Raw genomic sequence first — 16,615 nt, forward strand, 5'->3', positions numbered from 1 at the left:
CGAAGGCTTTTGACTGTGTTGACCACAAAACATTACTGCAGAAGTTGGGCCATTATGGAGTGAGGGGAGTAGCTTACAATTGGTTTGCCTCTTGCTTTAAGAACAGAAAGCAGAAGGTAATTCTCCGCAACATTGAGAGTGGTTGTTATGTTCAGTCCCAATAGGGCACTGTTAAGTGGGGCGTTCCCCAAGGGTCGGTGCTGGGGTCACTGGTGTTTCTTATTTATATAAATGATATGCCTTCTAGTATTACAGGTGATTCAAAAATATTTATGTTTGCTGATGACACCAGTTTGGTAGTGAAGGATCTTGTGTGTAATATTGAAACAGTATCAAATAATGTAGTTCATGAAATAAGTTCGTGGCATGTGGAAAATAATTTGACGCTAAATCAAAGTAAGACTAAGTTTTTACAGTTTCTAACTCACAATTCAACAAGAACCGATATTCTGATCGGACAGAATGGACGTAGTATAAGCGAGGCGGAAAAGTTCAAGTTCCTAGGTGTTCAGATAGATAGTAACTGTTGTGGAAAACCCATGTCCAGGATCTTGTTCAGAAACTAAATGCTGCTTTATTTACCATTAGAACATTATCTGAAATAAGTGACACTTCAACACGAAAAGTAGTCTACTTCGCATATTTTCATACGCTTATGCCGTATGGTATTATTTTCTGGGGTAATTCTTCGGATTCACAAAGGGTATTTTTGGCTCAAAAACAGGCTGTTCGAGCTGTACGAGGTGTAAGTTCGAGAACTTCTTGTCGACCCCTATTCAATAGTCTGGGAATTCTGACATTGCCCTCACAGTATATATTTTCTTTAATGTCGTTTGTTGTTAGCAATATTAGCCTATTCCCAAGAGTTAGAAGCTTTCACTCAGTTAATACTAGGCAGAAATCCAATTTGCATGTGGAATGCACTTCCTTGACTCTTGTGCATAAAGGAGTGCAGTATTCTGCTGCATCCATTTTCAATAAGCTACCACAAGAACTCTGAAGTCTTAGCAGTAGCCCAAACTCTTTTAAGTCTAAACTGAAAAGTTTCCTCATGGCTCACTCCTCCTATTCTGTCAAGGAGCTCCTGGAAGAGCTAAAAAATTAAGCTAATTCCAGTGTTACATTGTTGATTTTCTTTATTTAAACTTACGACTTGTCACCTGAATATGTTTTTTTTTATATTTCTTTTTATCTGTTTTCTAATATCATGTTATTAATTTCATGTACTGACTCATTCCATGACCTTGATGACTTCTCCTTAATTTGGTCCCACGGAACAATAAATAAATAAATAAAGAGGGTGGCCGTGCTACTGCATCCTATGTTCCTGGTAACACAACCTAAATCAATTAAGATGTCTATCAGGCTCCTGGCCTTTTTTAATAAACAAAGCAACACATGGGTATTACAAATATGGTCTCAAATCAAACTTGTGGAATTTGGAGATACATCTCTTTAGCTCTGAAGTACTGAATTAGGCTAAGATGTTTTTGTAGTTCAAAAAGTCACAAATAGACAAAGCATTCTATCACCTTACATCAGGTTATAGGAAAGTTGAGAGTCAACAATAAGAACTTGTTTTATAGTATAACTAGCAGAGTAGTGAGCATTTCCAGGGTATGTATTTATTCCAATTTTCTGTTAGTCCATCTTTTCCTCCCCATTCTCCCTCTGCCCATTTCCCCCTCTCCCTTATCCGGAGCCATCTCCTCATCTCCCCTTCTCTTGCCACCACACTATCACCCTCACTCAAATATGAGGCCTGTGATTCTTACCACCACCCCCCCCCCCCCCCAATTACTTCTTTCCAGAATGTAAGTAATATATATCAAATTTTGTTGAAATTGTCCCAAGGGCTTTTTACCTGTGGCTTTGCCCACTTAAGCACGTCAAATATATCTCCACATGCATTTCTAAACACACTTCACCTGCATGTCTAGTGAATTTTGCCCTGCAGTTTCATTTTCATGTTTATATCCTCTTATCTCCTGAAGTATGTGCTGCAGAAAGATATAATTTTGCCACTACGCCAGTGGTATACGTGGCTACTGACTGCAATGTGTGTTGTGAATACCGTTACTACTAAAGAAGGAATAAATTAAAATGCCATAGTTCATAGAGCAATTTTATTGCCAGAACAGTGAAAATAAACTTTTGCTTTCATCACTTCGAGAGGGCCGTCAGTAGAAAAACGTTTGAAATAAAGTGTAAAGTATGCTGCACAGCACTAAGTGCTCTCATTCTCTAATATTGCAAGAATAAAGTACAGGTATTGAGGCATCGTACGCTACACTTCTTTTTCACCCCTACTCGCATTCCTTTGATATATAAGTGATTCTCACCCCCACAATGATTATTTCCAGTCAGTGACATGTGTACAAAGTTTGGTCACAATCGGTCCAATGGTTTAAGAGAAGATGCAGAACAAACACACCTATGAGCATATGTACATTCACTTTTATAATTTTTATGGCTGTATGGGTTCATATATTTAGAACATTCACTAGGTGTAAGATATGGTGAAACACAAAAACGCCTTGTGCAGGCAGCTGCAATACATAGTTTTTCCACTAAGGTTCCATCTGAGCAATCCGTATAAAAGGATTACTATGGTGCAAACTCTGCATCGATCTTGCGAATGAACTAAAGTAAATAAAACATAACAAAATGAATGTTTCACTCAACTGCACTTAACTGAGTCAAAGGAGGTCACGGTACTACACTGATGTGAAACAGACAACACCAAGGTTGCGACTCTCAACAATCTTCTACAGAGGAAGTGAAATACTATTTAAAGACAGAACGAAAGGCAACAAGCAACTATGTGCATCCTAAGGATTGTGTGACAAATACTAATTTGTACTAGGGTTGAGCAACATATCAAACCATAGCTTCTGACTCATAACTGGCTGAGTGTGCCATTATGAAGGATCACCTCAGGGCTAACCTTAATCAAGCACTGTGGTATTCAAATCAATGTAATGATCACTTGATATTTAAAGTTTCAAGAATGTATCTTTCACTCTGTAGCACAGTATGTTATCCAGGCATGACTCATGACCAGACCTCACAGCTTCAATTCTGCCGATATCTTTCTTCCACGAGCGCCACTCAAGCAAGTTATACAGGGGAGATTCTGTAAAGTTTGGAAAGTAAGAAAGAAGTAGTGGCAAAAGTGAAACTGTGTGGTTTCTTCGCAAGGTGAGACTGAGTATATTAGTCAGTAAAGGCACTGTCTGCTAAAGGCAATGTTCCACGCCCAGCCCAGAATATGGTTTTAACCTGCTATCAAATTTCTGCATTTTAAAAGTGATGAACAACAACTTAACACAGTTATTAAACTGAAAGCATTTTTCTATACAGCTCACTGTATCTGAAGAATTGGCAAAATTTCATCAATCACATTAAGCAAATTGTATTTAATAGCTTGAAAGTGTACTCGACCCAGATTACCAGTATGAGCTCCAGGGAAGACTTTATAGGCCCTCTGCTGTTCCTTAAACAATTTAGGAGACAATCTGTGCAGCTCTCTTAGACTGACTGAATATGATGCTTGTCATTTACCATCTAGTAAAGTTATCAGAAGATCAAAACCAATTGCAAAATGATTTGGACAAGGTACCTGTATAGTGCAAAAAGTGGCCATTTACTCTAAACAATATAAAGTGTAAGTACTAAAAGGAATACATAGATCGCACAGACTTAAAGGATGTCAATTCAATTAAACGGCTAAGGACTACTATTATAAAAACAAATTAAATTGGAATGATCACACACAGGTAATGCTGAGAAAGGTGAACCAAAGACTGTGTACTACTGGCAGAACAGTTAGAAGATGCAACAACTCTGTTAAATAGATTGCCTACAATATGTTTGTCCATCATATGATAAGAGTATTATCATGCAATATGGGATCCTTACCCAGTAGGAGTGACAGAGAACATCAATAAACTTCAAAGAAGAGCAGCTGGTTTTGTTCTGTCACAAAATAGGAGAGAGAGTGTCATGCCTGTAACACAGACAAGCTGTGATGGCAATTATTAAACCAAAGGCATATTTCAATCACCAATTTTCTCTTCTGAATGTGAAAATATTTTATTAATGCCCACCTACATAGGAATAAATGATCACAAAGATAAAATAAGAGATTGTACAGTAAGAGGTAAGTGTTCACTTTTCCCCACATGTTATTCAAGAATAGAACGGTAGAGATATAGTCTGAATGTGGTTTGATGAAGCCTCAAGCAGTTAAGTGGGAACTGCAGAGTAGTGTTTTGCATGTAGCACATGATCCATGGAGCACTAACCTAATTAGCAAATCATGTTCTAACACAAAATCAGTTAGCTAATTAAAAAGTAAGTACATCCATCTAGTACTCCCACTATGAGAGTAAACATCAGTGTAGGTCAAAATCATAAATTTCACTTTCAAAATATTCTATGTGTATGACACCTAATTTCAAAACACTGAGGTCAGAAATGAAACATTTCACTCACCAGATTTTACAAGCGTTTGATAATAAGATAGTGCCAGTATGTACACTCTATGACCTATATAAGGCATCTGACAGTGTGACACACAATATTCTCCTAGATAAATTGAAGTTATAAGTCTGATGGTATAACCAATCAATGGATAATGTCCTATCTAACCAAAAGACTGCAGAAAGATTCACTTAGTAATTCAACCAATAATCTGGGGACATAATTTTGAGTGAGGAGAAATCATGTATGGGATTTCCCAAGGCTCAATCTTAGGTCCACTAATAATCTTCATATATGTAAACACTCTTCCATCTAATATACAACAAGCAGAATTAGTTCTTTTAGCACACGACTCTTAGTATTGTAACCAATTCAAGCATACATACAGAAACGGAAGAAATGGCAAATAAAATTCTTAAAAGTATCACTGACTGGTTTTCTGTGAATGGTCTCACCCTCAATTTTAGAAAAGGCAACATATTCTGTTCCACCCATCTAGAGGTACCACACCAATGATAATCACAACACATGATGAGGTAATAATAAACAGAGTGGAAACTTCATTAAAAATTATTGCAAATATTGAGGAAAGACAGATCAGTAAGTAGACTTATTTTGTATATTTTCATTCAACAATGACATATGGAATAATGTTGTGGTATGACTCATCTTTGACAAAGAAAGCCCTCATTGTTCAAAAATGTGCTGTAAGAATATTATGTGGCACTCTCTCATGATCATCTTGTAGACATCCATTCAAGGAGTCTGATTACTGCTTCATAGTATATTTATTCTCTCACGAAGTTTGTCGTAAATATTTCACTACAGTTCAAAACAATGATGTACATAATTACAATACCAGAAGGAAAAATGACATTTATTCTTCCACATTAAGGTTGCCTTCAGCACAAAAAACAGTGCACAATGTCATAACAAAAATTTTTGATTCACTTACCAAGCAAAATAAAATATCTGACTGACAGCAAAGAAAATCTGAAAACAAACTGAGAAAGTTTCTCCTTGACAACTCTTCCTATTCCATAAAATAATGTGTAAAAACATGCTAGGTAGGACCTATTAATACACAACATGTTTATATCTCTTTTCTTTTTTGAAAAACTTAGAAACGTTCAGAATGTAACCATATGTACAAATTAATATGCGGTATGGATGTAAAATGACTTGTTCCACATCATTATGACCTATCGTGCAAAATAATCCATGGAACAGGAAACTAACTAAAAGTTTTTTTGATTGGTTCTAGGTTCATATATAATAATTTTCTGGTGCAATCCCCCCCCTCCCCCCCCCCCCCCCCACACACAGTATTCATTGTAAGGGTAATATATCTGGTTTTCATCCAAGAACAAAGGTATGAGCATATGGAATTGGTTCCCACATATGAGTGACTCCAAGACTTTTTTTCTGTGATAGGACCGCTATTATTTTCTATATATGGAAGTGACCTGGCAGAACAGGGTGGACAGCAATCTGCAGTTGTTTGCTGATGGTGCCGCGCTGTATGGGAAGGTGTCACAGTTGATTGACTGTAGGAGGATAGTAGGCGACTTAGACAAAATTTCTAGTTGGCAATAATGAATGGCAGGTAGCTCTAAATGTAGAAAAAAAGGTAAGTTACTGCAGAAAAGTATGAAAATCAAACAGGTAATGTTCAGAGACAGCATTAGTAGTGTCCTGCTTGACACAGTCACATCATTTAAATTTCTGGTTGTAGTGTTGAAAAGCAATATGAAACGGAACCAGCATGTGAGAACTGTGGTAGGGAAGGCAAATGGTTGACTTCAGTTCATCTGTACAGGAGATTGCATATAGGAAACTCATGCAACCTATTCTCAGGTACTGTTCAAGTGTTTGGGATCTGCCCCAAGTTGGGTTAAAGGAAGACATCGAAGCGATTCAGAGTCAATTTGCTAGGTATGTCACCGGTAGGTTTGAACAACACCCAAGTATTACCGAGATGCTTCAGGAACTGAAATGGGAAGCATCTGTGGTGGGAAAGCAACATTCTTTTTGGGAAAAACTGTTGAGAAAATTGAGAGAACCACTGTTTGAAACAGACTGCAGAATAATTTTACTGACACCAACATACACTTCGCATACGGACCACGAAGATAAGGTATGAGAAATTAGGGCTTATATGGAGGCATATGGGTAGCCAGTTGGTTTTTTCCTTGACACTATTTGGGAGTGGAACAGGAAAGGAAATGGCTAGCAGTGGTACAATGGACTCTCCACAATGCACCGTATGGTGACTTGGAGAGTATGTCTGCAGATTTAGAACTTCATGTAAGCAACACATTAAAAAATTTCTCACGCTAAGAACAGCTTCATAAATACATTTACTCTTATGTAGCCTGTTGCGAAGAAACAGGTACTATTTGAAAACAGTGGCAGCTTACATAAACAGAACACTACGGAAAAAATTGCCTACACTATATACACCTTAACCTTCCTCTTGTCCAAAAAGGAGCAAAGTACAAAAATATTTCACCACCTCTCTTGCAAATTTAAAGTGCTGGCAGATAATAAAAATTTTAGAAACAAACAAAATCTTCTTCTTCGTTTATTTTCACCCCCGGGCTCCCATGCTGGTGAGATCCATCGCACCATCCACCCACCTTCTTCTAGGTCTCCCTTTCCACCTAGCAGCATGGATCATACCATTCATCATTTTCTTTTGTATTCTGTCCTCTGCCATTCTCTCCAAGTGCCCTAGCCGTAATTTTTGTTGTGATTTCACATAGTTTACTATATCTCTCCCTTGCTCACTGCTACAGCATATCCTCCAGACTTCTTCCTCCCTTACTGGGCCGTAATTTTTATGTAGTACTTTTCGCTCAATCATTCTGTACACAATTTTGTCGTCTTCTGTCAGCGTCCATACCTTTGACACCCATATGACAACTGGGCAAACCAGGGAGTTACCTATTACAAGTTTTGTTCTTGTTGTTATAAGGCTGTTTCTGAAGAGTTGTAAATATGTAAAGTAAACTCCATTCCCTGCTTGTATCCTTTCTCTTATAGCCTTTCTGATGCTGTTATCATTTGATATTAATGCTTCCAAGTAATTAAAAGAGGACACTCCTTTCAAACACGCCCCATTTATGTTTAAATTTTTGTGGGTTCTTCTGGCCTCTGAGTGTATCATTACCATATACCTTGTTTTATTTTCCATTTACTATGACACAAATTTTTAATGATTCTTTTTCCGTTACCAGGTATGGTTCTTTAATTGTGTTGGCATTTCTTCTTACTACTGCTACATTATCAGCATATGCACGTATCTTGCTAGTTTTCATATATATGGTGCCTCTTATTTACCATGCTGTGCAGGTAAATAGGACAGTGGAGAGATTATCACCTTGTTTCTCTCCTTTATTAAATAAAAAGCTTTCACTTGTCCTGTTAAATATTTTTACTTTAGCTCCTGTCTTTCTCCTCTGCCCCTACCCCACAGATGAATTCACGAGGAGACTTTATATGGTTGTGCTACATTTATCAGACTATTGTAGATTAGGATTCAAAATTCAGATGCATAAATGGCCAGCATGTCAATATGTTTTCAGGGGGAAAATTTATTTTATTTGTGAATCTGAGCCATTCTACAACACATGACAGTGGCTTGACACAAATATGTTATGTGTAGCATGCATAAAGACTTAACTAAACTACACCTTTCAGAAGAAAGGCTGGAACAAACATCTCTTCAGTGTCTCAACATCACTAATGACACCTGTATCTACACTACCCAAATTATTATGAATTGTTTGGTAGAGCATACTTCCTATTGTATGAAAGGGTATCCTCCAACTACATTCATGCATGCTATTCATGTTCTATTATAAAGGCCTTGGAAATAGTATTAATAGTAACTACAGACTTTTTGGAGATGATGCAGTTATCTATAACTGCAGAAATATTTAGTCAGGCGTCAGTAAGGTAAGTGGTGCAAAGATTAACAACTTGTTTTAGATCTTTGGAAATGTAAAATATTTACTTCACAAAATGACTACAATATCAATTATTTGCAATTGGAGTGAGTCAGTTCATACAAATACACGGATGTAACAATTTGTTGGTAAATGAAATGGAATTACAACACAGGCTCACTTGTAGGTAAAGCAGTTGACGGAATTCGGTTCACTGGTACAATACCGGAAAAATGCAACAACTACAAAGGATACTGCTTACAAAGTACCCTTAGTAAATTGGTTGGCTGCTCAGTTGTTCCATAGATCATACTCACAATAAATGTTACAATGTGGGATGTGTCGACAGAAAATATACAATGTGAGACTTTCGTGGCTGCAGTACGTTTGTAGCTACATGTCTAACACTACATACAACAACCAGACCATCTATGGCTTGAATTCAGCACAACTCAGCAACCTGAAGATGTTCAAAGAAATGATGAGATGATTTTCATTAATCATTAACATGTCTAATTTAAGCCCAAGGGGCCTATGAGCTCATGAACATTCTCTATGAGCCAGAGGCCATGTTCTGACCTTAACCAATGGTTCCCTAGATGACAACAGTATATTTAAGAACTCTATTGAGTGATTAATAGGACAGCTCTTACTGCTGACCAAGTTGACTATGCATGTGTAACAGATTACTATCATGAATTTATTCTCTGGCAGCTACCAAATGGTGTACTTATTCAGGCAAAAGAACTAACTACCTGGGGTTTCCTGCATCTAAATATGGAAACTCAATGCTGCCATTATCTACTACCCTCCCAGCTGCAAATTTAAATTATACTTTATATGTACCCACATATGCCATTTTGTAAAATTTTTTGTCACATATGATAGTGAATCTTCGATAGTTACAGAAAATTTATGTACTCAGAACAACCTTGCCATTACTCCCCTTCAACCACCAACCAAAAACTCTACCACTTTAGCACATCCCAGTCACATTTGTTCCATTTAAACTCCAAGACAACATCTTGCTTCTTATTTACTAGATATGAAACATATCATTGGTGAGCTTTCCCCTCTTTCCATAACGCTGCACATTGGGTGAAAGTATGGACTAGAGCATAGCATCAATTCTTCTCTTAAATCAAGAAAGACCCCTACTGCACTCCTTAACTTCTCATTTATCACTGCAAGTGTCACACACACAGGGAAATAAATGGTACTGCTTAGCATCCTACCATGAAACCAAACAGGAAGTTTAAAAACAAATTGAATGTAAGTGATGTTTAATACTCTTACACATAGCGTTTCCAAAATTCTTCAGAAACACTGGTAGTAAGAAAATTGTCTACATAACCTCCTTATAATTTTAGTGCTTTTAGGCATTTGTCTTCTGATGTGTGTACAAACAGATTACATTGCAACAGACACACAGGTGACTCATGAAAGTACAATGCAACAATATTTTTGAGCCTGGTATTTCATAGCACCTGTGTCAGCGATTACTCCTTAGTGGTTCAACAATTAATGTTTTCCTTCTTGTCACCTGAAGCTGAATTTGACTCAATACAATTGAAACATCAGCTTGTGCAAGTTCTGCCTACTTACCAGTACAAATAAAATGTTTTATAATTCACCAAATACTGACAGTAAACCATTATTAAATATACTACACAGTTCCAGTGGACAAACAAGTAGATACAAGGGACATGACATGAAGCTTGGTATTAATAGCTACTACTTCCATCTGAACTGAAATCCTCACACAGAAATCACATATTCATCTAAAGGAAATCTTGGTATTTGTTCACTATGTATGTTACACTGATATAAACATGTCAAGAGGCAAAATCACTAAGCCGTTCACTTACTTTACTATAACTTCTTTACATATACTGAAGAAGCAAGCTCACCAAGTTGAATATCTTCCCAATTTTCACCCAAGAGACTATGTACCACTGTACTAGCCTCACTACCCACATTATTAGGCATTATTATGCTGAAAGACAATACCAGTTTCTTGTCAAAGAAGGGTTCAAATCAAATAGACCTAGTTGGCAGTGGTTCTTCTTGCCTCTACAAATTCTGAAGGGAAGGTTAAAATTAAACTGTTAGTCTCTCACATCATGCAGTCTGGATTAAGCCTTCAATGATTTGTATACACATAAATGGACAACTATTCTCACCTGGTGTACGTAATACAAATACAAACCACTATCTGAGTACAATGAAGATAAGATTTCAGATCTACTCCCCAGGTGGAATGTATCAAAAAATATCTGCCATACCCAAGTAATAACTACAGTTATATAAACAAGTGGACTGTTCATAAGATTTACAGTCAATTTCAGTTTATAAACACCAAGTGGTACCATCATTTGAGTGCCATATGAATAGCTTAAGTTATTTAGAAATAATTACGACATAACCCTGAAATTGTTTTCATAATAGAGTATCTGTGCACCTATGCTAATAAAACATGTTTCTTGCAGCAGATATGATCCAAAAAGTTAAATTATCTGGTTAATGTCAACTGACAGACCATTATCATGAAAGGTGGTGGTATAGTTAAGGGACTTGCCTAAGATTTGGAAGTAGTGGGGTTTAAATATCTTCAATCCCTCCGATAAAGATTATCCACAGTAACTTGAATGATGAAATAAGTACGATGGTATGGTTCCTTTCAAAAAGACTAAAGCTGATTCCTTTACACTTCCTCCAACAACTGTGGCAGTTCTAGACAATAAACAATAATTTGAACCGTAACCATCCTACTCCATGCAAGCAAATCTTTAGAATAATAATGACTACCTTTCAGTAAACCTCTATGGCAAACCTTAATGGTTAAAAAGCCAAGCAACAAACCCCATAGAATGAGATCACAATTTTAATCTGGAAAACTAATATAGCACAACAGTTTCTACCAGTACCGAATCTCATTCCATCATGCTGCATGTACAGAGGTCACATACACAGTTTGAATATTTCAAGTACTGGATCTGAACATGGGTTGCTAATTATATCAACTTCCCTTTCTGGAACTTCTTTTGTGCATTTTCTACAATACTTTAAGAACACAAAACCTCTTAAATTTGTTATCCTCTGCCTCCTTGTTACATATGACTGACATGAAGTACAATAATCAAAATTTACATCCTGGGGAAGCTGAGAGTTGGTTTCGCAATTTAATGTCTGCTTTCCCACAGTTGAAAAGAGAAAACTTATTGACGGCCTACTTGGATATTTTCCTTCTCTTCATTCCTTTATTTGAAAACCTTTCATTAACATTGTATCCATTACTAAGTAGTGATACAGTACTAGAACAACAATGTGTAATGTACAACTCTTATTTAAACAGCAGGACAACAAGAATACTACACCACCACATTTACATTGTTTCTGACTGAATCTATGGTCAGTACATCATAATATGTAAATAAGAATAATATTTATAAACATAAAACATCAAGACTCTGATAATGTCTATTCTATTTAATAACTATTTTACTGTACAGCTAAGAACTGAGCTATTCTTATATATAGTCCTTTGGTATGATGCATGGTGAGCAAAGTGTAACACACACAATAAACACCATGCAATTGCAATGTCTTCACAAGAAAGAAATGAGAACCAGTGTGAAAAAGAGGATTTCTTCATTTGGGGGAGGGAAGAGTAAGGTGGTTTGCTCTGTAGCATTTTGAGAGAGATTAAGAAATATTTTATAGTCTACATTATACTCTGCAAACCACTGTAAAGTTCATTGCAGAGGATACTTTCCATTGTACTAGCGATTAGAGCTTCTTCCTGTTCCATTCACGTATAGAGTACAGGAAAAAAGCTGTTTAAATGCTTCTGAGTGTGCTGCCATTAATTTAATTTTGTCCTCGTGGTACCTGTAGGAGTGATACATGGGGGTCTGTTCCTACATTCATCCTTTCATGCTAGTTTTTGAAACATTGTTAGTGAGGGACTTGTAAGCAAACTCCTTCATATACTGACTGCATTTCCCTACTTTTCTACTAATAAACCAAGTCTGCCAGCTGCATACTTACAACACAGCCAATGTGATCATTTTATTCCACATGAAGTGTTATTCTGAAGTACTTGTACGAGTTGGTCAATTCCAGCTTCGGCTTACTGACAGGGCAGTCAATGGATACTGAGTTTATTCAATTGGCAAAAATCACGATTTTACATTTCTGAACACTTACAGCAAGTGGCCATTCTTTGCACCACTTTCAAGATGTGACTGAATACTTGTCTAGATTTTTTTCAGACAACAGTCATTATAAGTAACTGCATCATCTGCAAGTCTGAGATTACAATTAATACTGTCTGCAGGGGCATTAATACACAACAAAAACAGCGATGGTCCCAACAGACTTCCTTCAGGCTCATCTGGGCATGAATCTCCATCCAAGATAACGTGGTGTGTACTTCCTACCAATAAATCCTCAAGCCAGCCACAAAATTAGCTTGACACCCCATGTAATCATAATTTCAATAAGTGTAGAGGTGGTAGTGAGCCAATTTTTTTTCCCTTCAAAACTGAGAAATGCCACATCTTCCGGATTGTATCATCCACGAGTTTCGCGATGACATTTGAGAAAAATGGGAGTTGGGTTACCTAAAGAAAAAGTATGCACCATCTCCATCAAACACTCAGGGTGGAAGGGGAGTGCAAGGCAATTTACTTTTGCTAAAATTCTAATCGAAAGGTTTCTGAACGTCAATTACGACTGAATATACAGCGAGATGTCGTAGTCACTGGACTGCGAATATAAGATCTACGTTAAACGAAAACAGCCTAAGCGCAATAGCATAGAATACCTATCAGAGAAACACAACAAACAACAATGTATAGTAAACAATTCGTGTATTACATTACGGCCGTGTACAGCACATAAGAATAACACCGTACACAAACTTTCTCCTAAACGCAATAAAAATAACATCAATCGTATGAGCGGCGTAATGTAAACAGTACCCTCATTATGACAAATGTCATAAGTTCACTTCATAGCTTCAGTCTACTGGCATATTGTACTACAATACAGAAATGCATCGGCCTCCCTTTTTATCATATAACAAACAAATAGTAGCGCTAAACCAGTTAAAACGCAGTTTATAAACTTCGTAATCACCGCAAAACACTTGCAGCCCCTGACATTCCATGTAAATTATGCTATCTTGCTCAAAAACTTCTTAATTGCGTAAGAGATATACAGCGATCTCTAGCCGCTTTCTGCAACTCGTAATATGTACATTAACAAGGTTTAACATTCAGGGCAAACAAGAAACACCGTAATTAAATACGGTTACGTTAACATTTTCTGTACGGCATCATGTTGACACAACAGTGGTCCACTGAAAATCTATAGTCACTTCACTTACCCAGAAATAATCACCAAAATCGACCGTCATGGTAAGGCAATACCCATCACATAAACAAATCACTCACAACGACTGACAATGACCCCCAACACACCCATACAGCTGTAATATGGCGACACCCCCCTCCATACAATTTTTCAAACCTAAATGCAAAGATAACACTGTTTGTGGTCTTTGTATCAAGACAAAGATGTTTAAAAATCGCAAAGAGAAGTTGGTGTGTTTTTCATTTAATACGACAGTAGTATCATTAATCACACTTATTTATTAGTTGCCATGAAGGTATATATAATAAGTAAATTTGTTCCAAACATCTTGTACCTCGACATATCTGCAAAGTTTATCAGAGTTTCCAGTTTAAAATTGTCTGGTGATTGTGACGTATAAACGTCCTTAAACTTGGCGCCAGGTACAAAGGCATATTGTAAAAAGGAAGAGCCTGCTATTTGGAGGCATTAAACGATCGACTCGGGTGGGGCCCTTGCAACAACGTTTTGTTATGAAAACTCTGTGTATATTTCAGAACTTGGAATTATTGTAATAAAATATGCTCTGCAAATAATAAAATAACGTCACGAACGAAAAAGTTAGAAAATGTGACAATGTGGCTCAAGAGGACTTGTGTGGGACGTGTTCCCTAACTATTTCTGCAGGGAGGCAAACACAAAACTGATCCATAAATTGGCACAGAACACCGATTTTAAAACTACACAACAGCTGATGAGGATTGTCTGGTATATAACGTCACATATTTTGAGAGTTACCGTATTTGGACAGCCTGAAACAAATCTCGTCCGAATAAACGGAAAACTGAGGATCCAAATGTCAAGGAATCGTTGGAATTAGATTAGATTAGATGTGTCTTTCGTTCCAATATATCCATAGAGAGGTGACATGTATGTCCATTTACAGAAGGTATCCGAAGTGATGACCATTGGTATTAATGCAGTGCTGCAATCTTCTTATCATTGACTGAGTGGTATTCCATATCACTTTGGTATTTATCGAAGCACATGCTCTGACAATTCTCTCTCGCATATCTTCATGTGTAGCTGGAACGACTTTATAAACAATGTCTTTTACGAATCCCCACAAGAAAAAATCCAGAGCTTCAAATCTGGCGAATGAGCCGGCCACGACACATCTCCGTCCGCAACCAATCCAACGATTTGAGAATTGTCTCTGCAACTCATTTCTATCCATCAGCCAAAAATGTGCAAGACACCCATCGTGTAGATACCACATTCTGTTCCTTGTTACCTAAAGGTATTTCTTCCAATAACAGACCTAATGTATCTTGTAGGAATGTGGTGTACTTCCTACCATTAAGATTCCCTTCACTGAAATAGAGGCCTATAATTCTGTCATCCAGTATCCCACTCCATACATTCATGAGCCAATGTTTTTGATGTGCAACTTTCAGCAGCAAACATGGATTTTCAGTTGCCCAATAATGCATGTTATGAAGATTAGCATTTCCATGGTTTGTGAATGTAGCCTCATCAGTGTATAAAATCATGTGCCATTGCTCTAAATCTGAAGTTGAGTCCAACGGCAAAACTCAATGTGACACTTACAATCCGTACCAGTTAATTCTTGGTGGAGAGTGATATAGTAAGGATTATATTTATGACGATGCAGAACACGAATAATACTACTCTGGTTTATGCAATATTCCTTTGCAATTCGGTGCAAACTAACACAAGGATATCGAACGACAGCGGCAAGAGTACCAATTTCCGTTCTCGTCAGTAACTTTTCTTTGCCAGATATGTTTCCGATGTGTTAAAGATCCAGTTGTTCTCAATTTATCATACACATATTTAAATGAACGACGTATAGGGTGAGGATGTTGAGGATGTCTTTCAGCATATAAGTCTCTTGTTCTTCGAAGGAATACATCAATCACATTCGCTTGATACGAAGATTCTACTATTACCGTTCCTATTACTGTAGTATTACGAAACCAACGAATGGTGTTTACACCTCAAGGGCACATTAGATGGTTATGCCGTATTCGGCGAATATTTACTATTTGCACGGTACACAAGACAGAATTGTTAGAGCACGTGCTTTGATAAATGCTGAACTGATAAGGAATACCACTCAATCCATGATAAGAAGATTGCAGCATCGCATTGATATCAATGGTCATCACTTCGAACACCTTCTGTAAATGGACCTTCATGACACCTTTTTGATCCTCATTTACAAAGACCTTACTGTTACACATCATTGGATTAATCTTGAAAGCCACTATCAGAAAACAAGTACCAGACTATAGCATCCCTTAAAAAAAAAGCAAAGCTGACCTTCATAACTCTGACGCGACCCCACCTAGCAACAAAAAACCAAGGTCATATTATGGCCCCCATTGTCCCATGCAACATTTGTCTCACAAACTTTTCAGTTACTATCATACTTTCAGAGTTATTCTAGGTGGCAATAGTTAGTGACTCACCCTGTATACAAAAATCATTTTACAACAGTTATTTAGAATGAACACATTACTGTATTGAGTTTACATAGAAGAGAGATTGTACATTATTTGATATTATTCATAACACATACACATCAGTTGGTTCTGCTAAGAAATTCGTAAATGGAATGGAAGGAGCTCGCTACCAATAAACCTCTTCGGTTCCTCTTAAACAGCATATTTTATGATCATCATTATTTGTGCCAGTGGCTAGATTGGACTGTGAAAAAAATTGGACTGTGTAAAAATTGGGACTTTGTACGGGTGCTGATGACTGTGCAGTTCAGTGCCTATAAACTGAACAACATC

General features: G+C 37.1%; 1 protein-coding gene across 9 annotated transcripts in view; it reads right to left on the bottom strand.

Annotated features, from left to right (window-relative positions):
• LOC126297664 (F-BAR domain only protein 2) overlaps positions 1 to 13,976 on the bottom strand; it is a 296,630-nt gene extending 282,654 nt beyond the window's left edge. For 8 of the 9 annotated variants that reach the window (XM_049988756.1, XM_049988754.1, XM_049988755.1 and 5 more), the window contains exon 1: positions 13,828 to 13,957. In XM_049988756.1, coding sequence (XP_049844713.1) covers positions 13,828 to 13,857 — 30 coding nt within the window. In that variant the 5' untranslated portion in view covers positions 13,858 to 13,957. Of the gene's footprint in view, positions 1 to 13,827 lie in introns of all 9 variants that reach the window. The other variant, XM_049988748.1, reaches the window with a different exon arrangement.
• Positions 13,977 to 16,615: the final 2,639 nt, after the last annotated feature.

This window comes from Schistocerca gregaria, chromosome X (assembly GCF_023897955.1).
Source record: "Schistocerca gregaria isolate iqSchGreg1 chromosome X, iqSchGreg1.2, whole genome shotgun sequence".
Lineage (NCBI taxonomy): Eukaryota > Metazoa > Arthropoda > Insecta > Orthoptera > Acrididae > Schistocerca > Schistocerca gregaria.